This window comes from Drosophila teissieri, chromosome 3R (genome assembly GCF_016746235.2).
Source record: "Drosophila teissieri strain GT53w chromosome 3R, Prin_Dtei_1.1, whole genome shotgun sequence".
NCBI classification, from domain to species: Eukaryota; Metazoa; Arthropoda; class Insecta; order Diptera; family Drosophilidae; genus Drosophila; species Drosophila teissieri.
The window spans coordinates 23716645-23736915 of NC_053032.1; the positions used below are offsets into that span (position 1 = coordinate 23716645).

Consider the following 20271-nt stretch of genomic DNA (forward strand, 5'->3'; position numbering starts at 1 on the left):
GTTTACGAGTGTTTTTAATGCCACATTTTGGCTGCTCCTGCTGCAGTTTCAGTTTGCTGGGGAAGTGATTGAAATTATAGCCGCCGTCGGACACGTCGAGTGCATTCAATGTCCGCCTCGTTCTCTTTACGGCCATATAGCTGGTCAGTTATTTTTGATACTTATTATTTTTATATTCCACCAACCCCCGTTCACCGCTCGTCCTTTCCCCCTCCGGCAACCAACAAGTGCTAATAAAATGGCAGCAAGCAGGAAAACAGGATGCCGGTGCTTGCTTTTGTGCGGCAGTGTTACACTGGATTGTGTACTCAGACTATATATAAATATATATAAATATATACACATCGGGCAATTACATAACAATTTGTTCTGCTGTTGGCGGGGAACCTGAACTGCTGCTCATATTGCTTCTGCTGCACTTAATCGCGCTCGTAGTGGACTTCAATCCCCGCAAATGAGGATGAAGCACAGAGCGTTAGTTTCAGAAAAGGGGATCTTCCGAAAAAGCTGAGAATTTGTCCTGCAAGTGCCCAAATCAAGCTCGTTCCGCAATAAGCCGGTCTCTTCTCGCTATCTAGGTTTTTTGGTCTTTTTCCGATTGCATTTAAAATTGTGGCCCGCTGTCAATGTCAGTTTTTTGGCTTCATTATTCTGCCAACTCCGTGTAACCAAAATGGAGAGGAAACATTTGTGTAATTAAAATGGCGAACAGTGGTGAAACACGCAAACTTTACTTTATAGTAAAGGTTGTTAAACAGGATACAATTAGATATTCCGAAGCTATAATTTTATATAAATGTTCTATTATGTGATACAGAAAGTTTGAATGTTTTAAAGAGAACCTTGTAAATTATCATGCAGGCATCATATGAATGTATTTTGAATAGTACTCCACTGTGCAGTCGACCAGCAATCGTAGTCCTTCTAAAACTCCCGCAGCAAAAAAGCAGCGAAAATTCAATGAGAAAGTTTTGCAGTTTACATTTTTCATTAATGGCTTTGCGAGCTATTTTCGGGGGCAGGACACGTCATCGTCTGGTTTTTATGGTGAGCACTGCTCTAACGAAAAGTTTACACACAAACCCACACACACACTCACAAACACACACACACACAGCTGGCATCCAGTATATATTAATAAATAGTCAGCAAATAATATTGCGCATACGCAGCGTTGACAGCCGCAGCAAGCCAAATTGTGGCCAACAAAAATTGGGTGTGCGTGCGTGTGTGAGGGAAGTATAAATAATAAATAAATATAAATGGTCATATGGAAATGAAAATGAAATAATCTGCCAACTAAGAGGCGCATAAATAGCCCTCGAAATGACATTCATTTTCGTTGTTCGGTTGTTTATGCCAGCCATTTTCATTGTTCGGTTGTTCGGTTGTTCGTTGTCCTGTCGCCATTTTCTGTATATGTCATGTTGCCTTCCCGGCTAATATTATTATTATTATTTCTTTGCCTGCTGTTTTTGCTCTGCTCTACTCTGCTCTGCGGTCACTGACACGTGTTTTGTGCTGAATTATGCAGACGTCGGTATGTGATTTGATTTATTTTCGGTCGAGAGAGAGCCGCACTTTTATGGAATCAATGCACAAATTACAAACAATTTACACATCAAATTAGCATTATTAATTTAGCCTCGTTGCCAAACCATCAAATTGATAAATGTAATTGGCCGAGGACATTCTTTTTTTGCCCTCCCCTCCCCTCTGAGTCCTCACATACGATTTTGTATGTGCACATCAAATTATGGAAAACTTTTCCAGCTGACACATAAAATCTTTTGCACAAAACTTTTGCGAAGTTCAAGGAAAAAGTCTAAAAACTAAGGATAGCAAACTTTTGAGTATACAGTTTTTCAGTTTTTCCGTTAAAAGTTTTAAGTTTTAAGTTACAGTTGCCTTGCTTGGGCGAATCTTGAGTCGGCATAAAACCACTTGGTCAAGTGGCCATTCCGAGTTAGCCAAAGGATCGAGCTGCTCGAGAATATGTAAATATATGTAAATAACCATTTGCTTCGTGTGCAGTGTGATACGCCTTGTTCGTGCCACATGAAGTTGCATTGCCAAATATTTCAGTTTTATATCTGCCCAAGCAAACAGTTATTGCTTTTGTCTCAATTACTTGGGACAATATTTACTGGTCCACATATATGTTGTTCCTTTTTCTGTGCATCTCTGCTTCATGGCCACTCTTCTAATTGGCCAGTATGCCCAGGAATGGATAATAATTGCTTGTTTGCGCCTAATGTAGCTGGCTGTACACGACAGCACTTGAGAATTTCTGTTGGCATAACGCTGGGATTTTTATGCATAAAATGCAGAAACGCATATTGAGTGGGTGGCTGGTGTGATATGATGTGTAGTATATGGGTAATTGTGTGGGCAGGACTCCGGGTTCAAACTATAACAAAAATGTCGAGCGCAGGGGATGGCGGACAGAAGACGCCGGAAACGGAAGGATGCTCCAGCACACACACACTCACAAGACACACACACGCAAAGACACACACTCACACGCATGTGGACATGCTTGTTGGCGATGGTGTCTTGAGTGTTTGAGCCAAAGATTAAATGGTGTTTACGGCTGCACGATGCTGCTATTGGTGCCCCGAAAGGGAACAAAGCTCCAAGACTTTTGACACTTTAGCAAAATTTACGACTCGCACTCCGCTCTTGCTTCCCCCCGCAGCACAATTGCAGTGGAAAGTTTTTATGTTTTATACTGAAATAATGCTAATGCAAGCTGAACTAAATCCGCACTGCCAAAAAGACATTACCCGCAACTTATTTCCATATTTACTTTTGCTCTATCTCCAACACATGCAGGGTTGGACCTGGCGTAAGATGGGTAGCGTGCTATTCGCAGCTGTATTCATAGCATTACACTTTGCCACCGGCGGCCTGGCCAACCCAGATGCCAAGCGACTCTACGACGACCTGCTGAGCAACTACAATCGCCTCATCCGACCCGTGGGCAACAACTCGGACCGCCTCACCGTCAAGATGGGTCTGCGCCTCTCCCAGCTGATCGATGTGGTAAGTTACCCCTAGTTACCCCTCTCTTTGCAGCAAAGAGCAAGGCAAACTCTGATAACACGTTTCAGACATAAATCAATGGGGCTTGTGTCTTGATAGTTGCCGGATAACAGCGAAACTTTCAATTTTATAGTTCTCAGGGGTGTTCAAAGGGCTAAAAAGGGTTGCATAAGAGCTATAACCAAGCGGGTTCTTTTTTCAAATTAATTTAAAAGCTTCAAATGTTTAAAATGTCATTATAGAGTTTACCGAGATTGTGGAAAGTTTTCAAAAGATTGATGGTTATAATTGCAGAGAACATTCCCAACTCCTTGATCCCTCTTCCAAATAGTCTGCCAATTGGCGGAAATTTGTTACAAGCCAGGCCGCCAAACTGCGCAATCCATTTGTTTGACAAGCGACTTGGTTGCTTTGATAAGCTTATCAAATGACAATCATAACAGATTAATTCGCGAAAGCTCCGCGACGCCGGTAAGTAGGCAACGGCATTTGTGTAAGCCGCAGCCAACAATCGGCGCACAATTAATAACTGTTTACCCGCCGATTAAAAAGCCAGGCAACTAAGCCAGCCCACCCTTCATTGTCCCGCCTGCTGGCTGTTTGCATAATAAATCAATGGCTGTGCCCCGTTGATTGTTCTCTTGATTAACTATGCAATTGCCAGTTGGTAGGGCATCGGCCTTTGAAATTAAGCAATATCCCGACTTACCCACATGGTATATATCAAACATGTGTAACATGCATGCCACACAGTAGCCCTGTTCCCTGTTCCCTGCTCCCTTTCCCCGGTTCCCTAGCTCCCTGGCTCCCTTCACGCTGCTGAGCTTTGGCTCCTGCTCTTCGCCAGCTGCCCTGTGATGCCTGTTCTTTGGCTTAGATTTTTGGCTTCTATTTTTTCCCCTGCTGTTATAAATCACGCGCTAAGCACCAAGACCACTAAAGGACATGCAGGACAGGAGCAGCAGTCAGATGCAGAAGGAGTCATACCAATGCACATTGGCACCGCTCTTTGGCAAAATCTGGCTTAATTAAAAAAAAGGAGTTGCTAGATAAATCGTCCTTTTGGTCTTTTATTGGGATTAAATGAAAGAATGGAGAAGTTCCCAGTATGTATATCTTCTTCCTTGTTTTCTTGAATATTTTTATGTAACATGAAGTGAATATTAAATTGTTTAAACAAGTTAGAAATATAGAGTTCCTACTTCAACACTGAGTTGCTGATGCCCAATCGACCACCCAAATCACCAGAAAAACGAGAAAAGGGCAAAACTATTTGGCCAAATCAACCCTTTTTAGGCCATTTCCCCTGTTTCCACTCCACTGTGGCCGGGCATCTGGGCATCTGGGCAACTGGCATAAGGTGCTTATATCGAAATTGCTTTTCTGTGTGTGCGAGTTGGTGCTGGTGCTTCTGGTGCAGAGAAATATCGCACAGCCGCCCTGTGTGCGCTTGACTGCTGACTGGCTTGCTTGAAATATTCGCAGAATTTCTTTTATTGCAATAGTCCACTAGTGGTAGTCCACGCTTTCCCCTCCCGTCACCCACTTCCCCCCCTCCGCCCACTTCAGCCACTCCGCCCACTTGCCATTTGGTGCTGTTGTTGTGGGACACACGTGTTGCCTGCTTTTCCTTATTGGCATACAATTGCTTGTAAATTCTCCGCACTGAAATCACTGCTTGTATACATTTTTTTGTTGTTTCTGTGTTCTCCTGGAAATTGCAATCAACTGTCAGAAGGACGAAAGAGAGAGAGAGGCAGAGAGGGGAGGCTGAAAAGTATGTGGGGGCTGCTACAAAGCAGCCGTGCGTTTTGGCCGTAGAATTTGTAATTTGCAATTTTCCAACTGCTTGCTCCTCGGTCACCTGATCCATGGCTGAGTTGGCTTCAGGTAGCTTGGGCTTATTAGTTGCATAACTGCTGCTCGACCGGGTGACAGGCATACTGAACATTCGGGCCAATTGCAGGTGGCCATCACAATACGGGCTGCATTGTAAGACCGGCTTACATTTGGCCACCCAAAACGCATTCAAATGGCAAATGTTGCACATTTTCGTGCCAGTTAATTGCATGTTGCCCATAAATTACACATATTATTGGGGAAATTGAAACGGAGACCGAAATTGGGTTCTATACAAGCCTTTTGTGTGCTCCTGCTGCAATCCCAACCAAATTAACTTTTCACATTCTATTTGAGGTACATAAATGTGCGGCAAAGGGCTTGTGGAATGCACAGAGCTGCAATTTAATTGGAAATACCTGGAGAAGGTATCTTAAGCGCTCCATGTTCTAGGTCAATATAAATGTAAAATAAAATGGAATTAAATATACAGGTAATTGGGTTTTGGTGCCAGCAGAAAAATATATTTCCAGAAAATGGTACATTTTCTTGACCCAAGTTACACCTTTGAGTTTTCCAAAATGCATTAACTTGACCTCTTGCATTTTCCCACAACCAATTGTCGGAATTAGTAAGGGTCTGCTGAAATAAGGCAGTATTTCATGATATTTTCGGAAATTAATTTACTGCTTATTCAGCTTACACCGCCTTTCAAAGGCGGCTCCTGCCGCCTTGTGGTCACAGGACACTTTTTTGTGTGCCGAGTGGAATGCCTTTTGCAAAGTTTATTTACTGCACACAGGAAATTCGATTTAAATTGTAAACAAGCCCAGTCAGGCAAGTCATGGGCACGGCACCGGGCAATCCTCTTCCTGCCCAGCACTGGGTATCCGGATTCCGGATCCCCTGAGTGGGTAAACCTGTCACACACACACACAAGGACTCCCCCGCACAGGGGATGCAAATCCTGCTGCAGCAGGACTGCCTTAAAGCACTTGGCTTAAGCAATTTAAATGCTGTATATCCTGCATCGTGTTGGGGGAGAGAGAGGGGGGCATCCTTGCCGCTGCCCCCGCCTAAGTGCGAATAGGCGAGACGTGCAACAACGACAAAAGCAACACCAATTACAGTCCTAGGTGCGAACTGCCCGAGGAGCTCCACTAATACGAGTACAACCACTACTACAACTGCTCTGGAAGTCGGCATCCTGATTGCAAATTTCTCAATTTCTTATGAGATAAGCTGCGGCGCAGCGCCTGTGCTGATGCGTTTGCTGCACTGAAAGAAATTGCTTAAAATATTCTAACTGTTTGAAGTAAATTAAGGAATTAAGTAAAGCCCAGCTCACAAATATCTCGCAGTGAATAACATTGAATGTGATCATTAGGTACTTTTTGATGGTATCTCCTCCGAACACAGTACTTCTCCATTTTTTAGCGTATTCCGCTTGCTGCCACTGGTTGCAACGGATGCCCCACATAAAGCATAAAGGCTACCGGCTCAGCTTTCCCCCGCATCCTTCGCCTCCTTTGGCTTTCCCGCTCCCATGATGCCGCATATTTTATCTCTTCCTTATGCCGTACTCATCGCCTTTCTTAGTCATTGTGCCTGGTTCTTGGCTTTGTCGTTTTATTGCCGGTTTTCCGCGTCGCCCTCGCCTAATGACCTTTCCACAGACTGGCTGCTCTGCTCTGCTCTGGTCTGGTCTCGTCCACAGAAGGACTAAGAGTCCTCCGAGCGGGTGATTACCGAGGGGGGATGCCAGGATAAAGGATCCGTGAGTCGGCAGCGTGGGTTGCGTGGCTGGAAAAATCTATTAACACTGCGTGCCTCGACATATTGCCGCGGTCCCTGAGGTTTTCCAATCCCCCCTCCAATCCTCCTCCAAAGATTCCAGGTCCGAACTCTGCGGCGGAAAGAAGTGCGAGCAACGCGTTACGCCGCATCATTATCATTCTGTCGTTAATTACATTTTTCAACGCTTAAGTGATTTATTCCGCAATTTTATCGTTTTCTAATTTTTTCTATTGAGCTTTCCCGCATTTAATGAGTTTCGCCCGTCGCGCAAAGAAATATGAGGGTGCAGATTCAGTAGCTTCCCTAGAGATGCCAAGGAATGAGCCAGATAATATGGGGATATGTTATGTACTATGTTTCTTAGTCATAACTGGGTTAAAAGTGGACACAAAGCTCCAATAATTTGATCTCCAGCCGATTGGAGATTTGATTACGAGTTTAACGAGATATGCCATTTTATATATAAACCATTATATTCAAAGCTTTGACAAAAAATCGGATTAAGTTGTTATAAAAAATGCCAAAAGCTACTTTCGATAAAATTCGTTATTTTCAATTTGTTTTTTCACCATAACTTGACTAAAAATGGTCGTAAAAACATAATAAAAACAGTTTCTTACAGGTTTTTACAAATATAAAATATTTATACAACTTTTTGGCGGAATTAGGGAATTTTGGCCAAAAATCTGATTATTATTTGAGGAAAATGCCAAAAACTACTTTTGATAAAAATCGTTATTTTCAATCGGTTTTTTCAGCATAACTTGGCTAAAATTGGTCGCATAAACATAATAAAAACAGTTTCTTACAGGTTTTTGTCAACACAAAATATTTATATATTTATACAACTTTTTGGTGGAACTAGAAAAAAAATTTTTTTTTCATTTTTAAGGGGTTCCATCATTAAATTTTGCAAAAAATGTCAAAAATATAAACTTACCAATTTTGAACTCAAATCGATTGAGGGTTTAATTAGAAGTTCGTCGATATATGCAATTCGAAATTTGGATCAATATTTTCAAAGTTTGGTCAAAAAATCTGATAATTATTTGACAAAATGTGCCGAAAACTACTTTTGACCTAAATTTGATATTTACAAGAGGTTATTATTATAACATGGCTTAAAATGGATATATTTATACAAATAAAAACATTTTGGCCCATTACTTCTATTCTTATTGAAAAATGAGGGAAAAGTGAAGACATTTTTAGAATACTCCCCTTTCTATTATCCGTTTCTCAATTAACAATTTTCCGTTCGATTAGTGGCTCACCGCAATGGCCACTTAAGCAAGCGGAAAGTTTTAGCTGCTTTTAAAGCCAAAAGTTCTCATCGACAGGGGAAGATGATATCCCTTGGAACATAAATTGATTAAAAGCGAATGGTTATAGGAGACTGCTGCTCACTTCACGACATCCCGAACCCAATGCCACTCGTCCCAGTTGAAGCCACCCTCTTTTCCACTTTTCGGAGCACTTTGAAATAGATTTGTTAAGCGACAAGAGCTGCATCGAGTTGGCAGCGGAGGAGGAGCCCGAGTTCAGTTCACTAAAACAACATTTTCCCGGGCGCAACGAGTTCCATTTGATGGTCTCTGCCACTCAATGGTGTGGCTGTCGGAAAAGCCACCCACCCGGCCACCCCGCTGCATTCAGTGGAAGTGGAAACTGTCAGCATTAAATTAATGAAACACTTGTTAACATCCGAGTCTAACAAATCTGTACGCTTTTGTCTCGTTTACTTGCAGAATCTGAAGAATCAAATTATGACAACCAATGTGTGGGTGGAGCAGGTAAGTTATTCCTTTAAACCATACACGTACCACGACTCAACTGCGCACAAACTGAAATAGTGAAATAGTTAGACATATACATTTTTGCGTTTGCTCAACTGTGATTTGGCTTTCGAGGAACATGAATTTGCCATTTGCATGCCTCGCCGACGTCGAATGCAAAATAATTTGTGCCAGCCAATTTGGACGCGCTCGCATTATGCCAAACTTCTAAGTTGGCCAAGTGGCCGGGCTCCATTTCCCAGGACCACCAGGACATTCGAGACCGCCAGGACCACTCCCACTTCCAGTTCCTGTGCGCTTGCCACTCGACATGTCCATTGGCTTTGCACTAATGCGGCGAGCAGCAGTTGGCCACAAGCCCAAAAACCAAACGCAAAAAAAAATAAATTTCAAAAAGAAAAAAATACGAACCAGAGGAATATCAATTGGTCCGTAATGCCTCTTTTATCCCAGCTGCTTTTAAACACTCTTCAAATTTTTGCCTTCTTTTTTTTGCGTGTGAAGGGATTTTAAAGTTTTCCGGTTTTGCATAAAACATGCACAGCAAATTCCTCGCACACAAATTGCAGTCAATAGTGGCAGCAGCTTAGCCAAAGTATTTGGTTTGACAATTCACTAAAACCGAAAACAATAACAAAAGCGGCATACAAAATGATATATAAATTATGCATTTGCCAAGCAATTTGCCATTGTGTGCATCTGTGTTTGTTTTAGCCAAATGCAAGTGCTCATTTCAGTCCTCATAATGAGAGTCTGTTGCATGTTGAATGGCACATCGTGTTCCCGAATGGGATTTCGCCAGCAATTCAAGAAGATTCTTTTTAATGTTAATAGTATACTTGAGTATATTGCACATAAAATCATAAGAATTAAAGTTATATCTGAAAGTGAGTAAGAATAACATATTTAAAGCTTGAACAAATTGGCTGAACATTTGGTTTAAATGCATTGTTGCAGTGGTATAATAGCTGCCACTGATACAACCAAATAATGTGTAATAAAGAGCCAGATAAGGCCGGATTCAGGAACCAATTGCCATGCATTATAGTGCAATTTGTTTGTTTTCGCATTCGGTTTCGTGGTGTGCCACGCCCACTCATAAATGGGCGGCAGTCTGTCAATAAAGCCACAAACGCTTGCGCACGTAGCCCCATAAAAGCTTTTGTGTATTTGGCCAACGTATTGGGCAGATGCACTTGCATTTAAGCAGGTGGCCAGCCGCAATTAAATGAGCCACGTATTTCCATAACTATGGTGGCATTGCAGAATATATTATATTATTCAAATTTCTTGTGACTATAGGCATTCAGCACTAGAATTATACATTCTTTGTTTGATAAACAGTCATCACTTTTGCATGGCAACTCACTTACTTCATTTAATGGCTGAAACTCATGTAAGGACAATTGAAACCCGATTTCGTGTGTAAGTCGGATCAATATTAAACCAGTTGGGAATCCCACTCAGCAATTATATTTGCAATTATCGGGGCATTTCGTGCTTGGTCAGCACGAAAGCGAGCGTGCTCCTGCTCCGTTGACCACCATGAAACCCCAACCCAATATCAACTCTGGTAATCCCCAGTGTGATGGCTCCCACTTGGCGTGGTCGTATAAATACAATATATATATATGTATGGAAAGTGGCAATCAACATAATTACAGATATGCGTATGAGCAATGAAAAAGAAGTTCGATGTCAGCGGAAAGCGTAGCGAATAACAGATACCTCACAAAACATAATATATACTCAATTCCCACAATTTATTTCAAATTACTTTAAATACAGCTAGGAGTAAATCTATGTATAGTCAACTTAAGTTAAACTTATACTTTAATTGTTGTACCTCAGCGCACTCAAAAAACGTATATACCCTTGTTTGCTTAGTACTTCGTGCTTAAGCATTGAAACCCAACATCGAAGCACAATTGTATTATGAAAATGTAATTTAATGCCAACAGCTTAGCGACCAATGAATTAATGCATAATTAATGCAATTGAAATTGCAGCCATACACGAGAGTTAAACGCCCTCAACCGCAAAATGAAATATTTATAGATACACCAATGCATTGGCCTGAATAGCCCCACTCAAAGTGCGGATATTTTCTAATTTTTTACCCCGCAAATTTATACATTTGTTTTTCTATTATTTATGGGAATCGGGCATAAATAATTGCCATTCGCAACAGCGACATCTTTTGTTGTGTGCAAGACCAACACTGCTTAACAATGTGCATTTTGTGCAATTTCAGGAATGGAACGACTATAAATTGAAATGGAATCCGGATGACTATGGCGGCGTGGACACGTTGCACGTTCCCTCCGAGCATATATGGCTGCCGGATATTGTGCTCTATAACAAGTAAGTGCCAAACTAATTTTCGCCCAGCTCATTGGCTCCGGGATTTGCCTTTGCCTGCACTCAGCAACCCAGGCTCCTCCGATGGCCATGTCCTGTAGCTAGGAGCCAGGACCTGGAAGCTTGGGAGCCTGGAGCTTCTTGGCCATTTGCATAATTGCCCCGAATGGGCGGCGGCATAAATCAAAGCCGAGCTGTACTGTTCCCCGACTAGGCCATTTATCAGGCGATGATTAACGTATTTTTATTTCAATGTAACTTGAGCACTGCGGTTGCCTTTCGGCTTTCTCCCTAGAGGCTGGCTAAGTGTCCTGGCGAGGTCCTTCCCAGAAAACCCCCCTCCCCCCACCGACCACAGTTCGGGATCCGAACTGCTCTCAAATTGAACGCTTGCGTTGGGTCGGTATAATTATTATAATTTGCTGGAGTGAAGCCAATTAGGGGACAAGGATCGAAATGAATCCAGTGATACAGAGGCAATGGAACATGTCGAGAAATTAAAAGGAAATTCAAATAAAGTAACTTAACTAATTAGAAACGAGAGCGAACTTGCCAAGGCAATGAAATTGATTTAAAGCGAAACATCCCAATATATAATATATGCAAATATATATATACTTCGAATTAAAAAAAGCTTTCAACATTCAAATACATTTGCCTTAATATTCCGAGGTAAAATTGAACTTAATATTATTGAAATATACCAACCATATCGATTGATTGTGCTTTCCAAATTCATTTGGCAATCCTTTTAAGGACTTCTGCCCAGTGTAGCCCCGCAGTTTGGTTGCCTGGACACTTGACTTTGTCGATTTGCCAAGCTGCTCGAGTACACTCTTCCCAGGACATCGGTCAGGATATCTTGGCCATGGCTGCTGTTGATGTTGTTGCTGCGGCAGATCGGCTTACGCGCTTTATGGGCCCTTTATGTGTGTTGAAACGAGGGGAGATACTCACATTTTGTACTCCAGCGACTTGGCAATGGCAACTATACGCATAGCATACTTTCGGGGTGTTTCGTTGGCGGCAGTGTCATAAAAAGTCGTAATTTATTGCTTGGAAAAAGCTTAAATTTCATTTGCCATCCAGCCAGCCAGCCAACCAGCCAGTCAGCCAGCGACAAAGGCATTGTAACCAAAGCAACTGGATGCGGGTGTTACCCGAAGAACGCCATGGGTGTTATATGGCCAGGGTTTTGGTTGTTGGGATGCCTTTTTTTAAACTGCAAATAATTTGTACGCACCATAATGAAGCGCTTTCGCTTTGTTGCCACATAAAATTGAACTTGAAGTGTCCTTTGTGTTCCGACGCACTTAATTGTGCTGCGTGTTTTGCTTTTTTCCTTTTCTGTTCTCCAAATGCCAATCGAAATGGCCGCCTGGCCAAAGTCCATTTAATTTAGTGTCAAGTTAAGGTGATGGCTTACGGGCAGCTTTATGGCATTCCTCGCAAAGAATCTCGGCCGAGAATCTCAGCCGAATTCATAAAAGTTAAACGAATGATAGTCGAATATTTATCTTGTCGGCTTTTAATGTTGCCGCAAGGATAATAAACGTAAGTCCAATGTCAATATCAATATCCTGGCTGCTGGGCTCTCTCTCTCTCGCTCTCAGTTTGATTTGTTTCCGCTCGGAGATCCTTGGAGCAAACAAGCGGGCATGGAAATTTATGCAGAAATTAAGCGCCAAGTGTTGCAGTGCAAAAAAGGCGCGTTTGCTGGCTGTAATTTTAAATGCAAATACATGTGCAGCAGCCGGCGGAGGAAAACGCGTTTATTGTCGCACTTACACATGCCCATACCCATATCCATACACATACCCATACCCATACACACGCGCGCAACAAGGACGATGGCAATCTATTTTACGATGCAACTTTTTGCACGCGTGTGAGTGGCGGAATGGGAAATTCCCTGCGCCTCGTGCGCCCATTTGTATGCGATGAAAAATGTTTAATTGTCTGCTAAACGCGCAATGGCAGCAAAATAAATAGTTGGCCAGCCTTTGTAAATGGCCCGAATTCGTGCCAGCCCTTCACTGCCACCACCACCACAAAACACAAAACAAAAAAAGAAACAAAAAAATACCTGCGTGCGTTGCGTGCGGCATTTGTGGCACACACCCATACATTCATATCCTTGCAGAAACGCCGCACATTCAGGGCCAAAATGCTGGGGAAAATGCCACAAAAGAATTCAAAACAAGCGTCAAAAGTTGTTATTTATTGCCCGCGTTCGGGCATTCGGTCTTGTTTTCGGCCAGAGCCGCAGCAAATTGCAACATTTTGTTAATTTTTAATTGCAATTACCACTTGCATTTGTTTTCCACGCAACTTGTAGTGGCACCCCCCTGGGATCCGGCCTAATTATACGCCATACGGGTAGCACTCGCATGTGAGCTCATCAAATGCGCATACAGTCGGCAGACGTGACTACCAAAGCCATTTGGCACCCAAACTCCGAAAGCGAATATGAAATCCAGTTGAAGCTGCTAAAATAGGCTGCCTGCTTGGAATTGTTCCCAGGCCAAAAGACGGCGCAGCCCACCCACTGATTGGGGCCACTGTTTGTATTTGTGAAAGCCGCTTAATTCCAGCAATTAATTTTCATGTTGATCCAAGATATTAAAATCGCACTCGAGTGACTCAAGACCCCGCTTTCGGTATTCGGTATTCGGTTTGGCCGTATTCAAGCCGTAACCAAGCTTACTCAAGCCGCACTTAGTGGTTTATTTCGGTTAGCCGGCATGCCACACACATAGCGCATATGAGTTTATTTGGCAACCGTCGAATAATTACTGTTTGTCTACATGGAGAGTAAAATTTGGCCAAATTTGACAAAATTCGGCAACATTCTGCTCAATTTTTGTGTCACTTAATTACTTTTATTTGCTTTTATTAAATCGCTTAAAATATCGTTGCCATTTAAGAGGATTTCGTGATATCATACTCCGCGCACATGCCACAGATTATGAATTTGTATTCGTCACTAAGCAAAACATTTGAAATTTCTCTTATTTTTTCACCACTTGATTATATCCAAATATCAAATGTTGGTTTTATTTTTATGTGATAAGCAATCTCATTTGATAACGTGACGTATAAATGATCGCATTAAGCTTTATTTGCCGTGCGGAAATAGTTCTGGCCATCGCGTTTAAAACAGATTTAGGACCACGCCCATACGTCTGCCCTATTTGGCCAAACCAGAAAAAAAAAATAATAATCCCACTAAGCCGACACACAAACACATTCGCACGCCAACTCAGTCATGGGCGAAACGCATTACCATTTTGAAATGCCATATTAGCTGAATGCCATAAATCTCTGCCTGGGCATTAGACTTCCCCTCCCCCCTTCGGACGCCCCTTTTGGCCACATTGGGATGTGGATGTGGATGTGGATGTGGATATGGATGTGGATGTGGATCTGGCTTCGTGCACTCAGCACTCAGCGCTCGGCGCTCGGAACTCTGAACTCGGTACTATTCCCAAAGTGCTCTGCTTTGGCTTTGTTTTCTTTAATTAAATGAATGTTGTTGACAACTTTATTATCAGCTGAACTTTTGCGAGGCCCGGACTTCGACCAAAAAGGGCCACACCCACACCAACACCCACAGCCACAGTCGCAGCCACACCAACACCAACTCAGCTGAAGCTACAGTGGAATCAGTGGAACAGGAGCCGCAGCCACTTTAATTCTATTATTGTATGTTGCTAGATGGGCGTCTAGTTGGTCTGCTTGGTCTGGTTGGCTTAGGTTGCTCCACAACCACCCACCACCACCCACAACCACCCACATCCAGGCAAACCCCACACCCAGGCATCCCCCTATCTATGATTCTTTTTCAACTGCTGTTGGCTTTTAGTTTTTAGCATGAAAGCTGACGACAACTGCGTTGAAATCAAAAGAAACGAAATAAAATTTCATTATCTTTCATTAGATTTATAAAAATAAAAACGGCATGGCGGAGTACCAGAAGGACGAAGGGATGCGGCTGGGGCGGATGGGTTGAGTACAAGCAAGACAAAGGCAACAAAGGGGCGAGTGGGGGGTGGACAGAGGGTAGAGGGTAGCGGGTAGCGAAAAGGACATGGCCAGGGAATCGGGAATCGGGAGCAGCGGCAACAAAGTCAGCAAAAAGTTTTTCTTGCCCGCCAGCGGGTTGCCAACTCCCTTGATTCCGTGACGGTACAGTGGAGCCAACTCACACGAATACTTTATACAACCAACTGAAGTCCTTCAAACTTCAACTAGTCAATAAATCAGTTTTAAATAACAAGTTATTTGGATACTCATTAAGTTTGCCATTAAACCCTTTTTCAAAGTAATATCACTGATTATTTCTGATCACTTTCCAATGGCATGTGGCCCACTGTGGACCGCTTCGATTTGTGGCCTGCAAACTTTGACTGGACGCAGGGAGCAGAGATACAAAGATGGCGCTCGCTGTGCGGCGCTGAGATTAACGCGCTGATAGACGCGGCAGGCGCCGTCGGCTGGGCCAGGATAACTGCCAGGACCACAGCGATGACACTCATACGCCGCGTTGTCCGGCTTCCACACACACACTTATACATATCTATATATATATATACATGTATATCTGTGTGGACTCTGTGTGTGAATCACCGTTAAGATAATGGCTGCAATTGCGGTGACCCCCAGGCGTGGTTTTGGCTTTTTTTCGGTTTCGGTTATAAACTTTTGTTCGCTTTGTTGATTTTCTTTCTCTGTCGCCTCAGCCTCCCGCTCCCGCTCCACTCCCCCCGCTTATCCCATCCCTAATCTCCATCTCCATCTCACTCCCTTGAGCCTGTGTGTGTCTATGTGCGAGTGTGTTTGTGTGTGTGATTGTGTGTGTGCACTGCCGACAGCCATTTTAAATGGTTTTTAGCCATTAATGGTTGCTGCTGCCACTGTCTTTGCCACAGTCATAGCCACGGCTGCTGTTGTTGTAATAACATTTTAAAACGCTTTGCTTTCGGATTTAGATTTAGTGTGAGTCTCTGGCCGGTGGCCATAGCCAGAGGATCCGCAAAGGACCTTGCTGCTAATGGACCGTCGTTCGCAGCGGCCGATGCTGTATGCCTTATATAGGTGGGGGCGTGGCGCCCTTCCCAGAGGAAACAGTGCCCAAACATCCAAGCATTAGCCGCAGTTTTTCGCAGTCTAAAATGAATTCGTAATTAGAAGCTAAAATGTATTTTTAATTAGTTCGGCACTTTCAGTCGATTTCGGGCGAAGAAAAAACTTGCCATCGCCCAACAAAATGATGCAATGGGAAACCGGAGAGAAGCTCCTGCAAAATTGGTAGAACTTGCAGAGTTTAAGTCGTGATATATTCAAAACTTAAATCACTGCAAGATGATAAAATATCGATCTCATATGCGTAATATATTAATCCAATCAAAATGTAAATCACTTTCCAAATCTAACATATTTTCCATGGCTTTTTTCCTTTGCAGCGCCGATGGCAACTATGAAGTGACAATAATGACAAAAGCAATTCTTCATCACACGGGCAAAGTGGTGTGGAAACCGCCCGCCATTTACAAATCCTTTTGCGAAATTGATGTCGAGTACTTTCCCTTCGACGAGCAGACATGTTTCATGAAGTTCGGCTCCTGGACCTACGACGGTTATATGGTGAGTTGGGCTATGACCCAGAATTCCTGCTTTCGAAGGGAGGCAACAGCTGGCAGCTCTGGCCACGAACAGATTATCCCCCAGCCCATCAATCAAAATCGAAGCAAAATAAAAAACAAAAATGAAAAAACCGAGAATGCGGCTTTGGCTTGATGCTATCTGACTGAGTGCTAATCAAATGTTGCCCTGACTCGATTAAAAAAGCATTAATTTAAAGCAAAAAGAAAGTGGCGGCTAAACGACTATTTAAACATGTTAAAATAATGGCATTGAACGATTCTTTTTTTATGATTCTCTCGGGTGGATTTTCGTGGTTAAATATGTGAGCGTTTTTCATTTGGAATCTGCCGTTAATGTTTACTTTGTTGTTTTCTTGTTTTTTTTGCACACTTGACACGTTTCACTTGCTGTCATGTGATAAATCAAGTGGGGACTCCCCATCTCACATTTTCCATTTTCCATGCACATGTGTGTGTGTGTGCTCTTGTGTTTGTGAGATAACAGCTGGCAGCTGCGTTTAATGAACCAGCCACGCCCACGCCCACGCCTTTTTCAAAAACTTTTTGCGTCGGCTATAATGTATAAAAAAAAGGTAGCCAAGTTTCAATGTATTAAAATATTTAATAAACTTTACTCATGTCCTTGCTACCTTGAACTAAACAAGCAACCAAGGATAATCCTTCTTTAAATAAGTAAAAATGTATATTCTCTATTTTTCAAGCCCCGCTTTTTTCGAGTGTATGGCTAAATTGATTCGAGAAAAACAACTGTTGCGCTGCTATATTGCTATATGGCGCCTCTTCCTGTTGTTATTGTGTTCATTATGGGCAACAACAAAAGCGTAGGAAAATCGGAAGCTGGGGGGCGAAAAATCGAAAAATGACAGCACATTATTCTACATATAAATTTTCGTTTTCCTCCCCTTCACGCATCACAAATTCCGAGCATGCTTCATTGACTTTCGACTTTTCTACAACTCGTATGGGATGTGAAATTTGTGGATCGGTTTTTGGGTCTTTTTTAGTGTCCGCACAAGTGCAGGACGAGCTATTAATGACGACTGTCTCACAGGACTAGATGTCCTTCAAGTTCTTTCATTTGACCAGTTCGACACACAGAATTTGTAGTTATAGATGAAGATAGATGTTAAAAACTTCCAAAAAAGTAGAACAAAGAAATCGCAAGCCGGGGAAGAAAATAAATTGTTATTATAAACAATACACTTCACTACAAGTACACATCCACTGATAAATGAGCAACAGACAACAAATGACGAATCCAGCCAAATGGAAATGAAATAAAGGTTACAAGCGTAAATGTCATTTGTGTTTCGGTTTCGGTTCGCACGTGAGTCGAACTTATCGCGATTCCTGCCATCTGTCGCTGAGTTAGGATCCGGAACAGGAATAGGAACCATTCACCTGCCGGCATCTCCATTCCATCTCCATTCCCATCTCCATCCCCATGCCAATCTCCATTTCCATTCGCAGCAAACGATTCTCCGTGCAATTGACGATTGTCAAAAATTTGTCAGAAAGTACGTTTTTCCATCACCTCTGATTTTCTGATTCTGTGAGTCTGTGCGGCACTTGGGCCAAATGTTTCCGAGGAAGCTGCGTCTGGGGAAATGGGCCAACAAATCAACATAAATAGATGTATGATTGGCCTGGCTTGGTGTTGGATCGAGGTAAACTGGTAAACTGGTGAACAGGTGCAGCAGTTGCCAAAGTTGCCGGCCATAAATCAGCAAGTTTAAAGAAAGAGCAGCTGGTCCTGCATATTGATTATCTCACCCTCGAATCGATGTAATCAGCTCCAAGTTATTGAGTTAAAACGTAATTTGTAAACGAAATATAAAACTGTTTTAAGTACACAAGAATACAAGGTTATATATCGAATCCTTTGCAGGTCGACTTGAGGCACTTGAAGCAGACCGCCGACTCGGACAACATCGAGGTGGGCATCGACCTGCAGGACTACTACATCTCCGTGGAGTGGGACATCATGCGGGTGCCGGCGGTGCGCAACGAGAAGTTCTACAGCTGCTGCGAGGAGCCGTATCTGGACATTGTGTTCAACCTGACGCTCCGCCGGAAGACGCTCTTCTACACGGTCAACCTGATCATCCCCTGCGTGGGCATCTCGTTCCTGTCCGTTCTGGTCTTCTACCTGCCCAGCGACTCCGGCGAGAAGATCTCGCTCTGCATCAGCATCCTGCTCTCGCTCACCGTGTTCTTCCTCCTGCTGGCCGAGATCATTCCGCCCACCTCGCTGACGGTGCCGCTGCTGGGCAAGTATCTGCTCTTCACCATGATGCTGGTCACGCTCTCCGTCGTGGTCACCATCGCCGTGCTCAATGTGAATTTTAGGTGAGCCAACTCAAACACCTCTTGTTTCTATGATTCCAATTTCAATCCTTGGTGGTTATTCATATCCTGCCTGCTTAGATCCCCTGTCACGCATCGCATGGCGCCGTGGGTGCAGCGCCTCTTCATCCAGATCCTGCCCAAGCTGCTCTGCATCGAGCGGCCCAAGAAGGAGGAGCCCGAGGAGGATCAGCCGCCCGAGGTGCTCACCGATGTCTATCACCTGCCGCCGGATGTGGACAAGTTTGTCAACTACGATTCGAAGCGTTTCAGCGGCGACTACGGCATTCCAGGTACCAAAACCACAATCTCATCCATAAACCCAATTCCGTATAACAATGGTATTCCTTCTGCTGGGTGGGTGCAGGCTTTGTGCGGGGGGGAATCGCATTCAAAAGGAGCCAAAGTTTTCCACCCATTTTCCCGCTCCGCTTGACGCAAACTTTCTGTGTAGAACTTGGCATCCTGGGATTCGTGGGCTTCTTGTAGTTCGCCATGCTGCAGCTGGGAAATTTATGAATGTTTTCAACTGGCTTTAGTGGGCACATTACCAACGGTGCATGCAGCGAGCGACGGGAAACTTGCAACTTGCAACTTGCCAGTTTATATTCCATTTTAAATATGCACAACAACATGGAAATTATATGCATTCAGACACACCGCTTTATAATGATGCCGTGTTCGCTGGTAGAGGGAGGGGCGGGGCGAAATAATTTATGACAATTAACAAGTGCATCTGCAAGGACGCCGGCCAAAAGGGAAAGTTTCGTTCGGGCATTATAAGTTCTCGGAAATGCCTTTTATGCTATTTTGTCGCCCCCAAACTGACGGCATTTAGATGGCTTATTAAAACGGAGTCAGCAGTAACGAAGCCGTTTTTTAATCAAGCGCACACTTGGCGTATACGTAATATTGCGTATACGCCGCGAGGAGCAATAATTTTCAGCTTACGGTCAAAGAATTAAATATTTCCTCTTTATTTCTTCTTCAAGTGGCATTCAAGGCGCGCGAGAAAGAAAGGGAAATCCTAAAAGAAAGGACCTGAAACTTTCAAATGGCCGAGCGAAATAAATGGAAAACAGAATGCAGAAAACTATTTATTGAGTTTCCTTATTGTATCCCCGGACCTGAAGTCCTGCTTCTCTGCTGCTGCTTCTGCTTCTGTTGGGCCGCCCTCGAGGTCGAGGGTCCTTTGTCCACTCACTTCCTTCGGGGACATTGTGCCAAAGAGCATTGCGACGGCGAAGACAATGCAGCAAAGTTGCAAATTGCATTTACAACTTTATTTGCCTAATGCTGTTAATGCTGGCAAACACTCGGAAAAAAGTGTCCACCCCAAATTGAGCTTTTGAATCTGCGGAAAGTTACGCAAAAAGCAGCGTCTCTTAGAGATGGAAAGTGTAGTTTGCAAAAGGCTTTGC

General features: G+C 43.3%; 1 protein-coding gene across 1 annotated transcript in view; it reads left to right on the forward strand.

Moving 5' to 3' along the window:
- LOC122621870 (acetylcholine receptor subunit alpha-like 1) overlaps positions 1-20271 on the forward strand; it is a 51149-nt gene that overhangs the window by 28844 nt on the left and 2034 nt on the right. Inside the window, exons 2-7 of the mRNA XM_043799879.1 lie at positions 2836-3045; positions 8430-8474; positions 10732-10841; positions 16304-16484; positions 18393-18853; positions 18932-19143. Coding sequence (XP_043655814.1) covers positions 2854-3045; positions 8430-8474; positions 10732-10841; positions 16304-16484; positions 18393-18853; positions 18932-19143 — 1201 coding nt within the window. The 5' untranslated portion in view covers positions 2836-2853. The remainder of the gene's footprint in view (positions 1-2835; positions 3046-8429; positions 8475-10731; positions 10842-16303; positions 16485-18392; positions 18854-18931; positions 19144-20271) is intronic.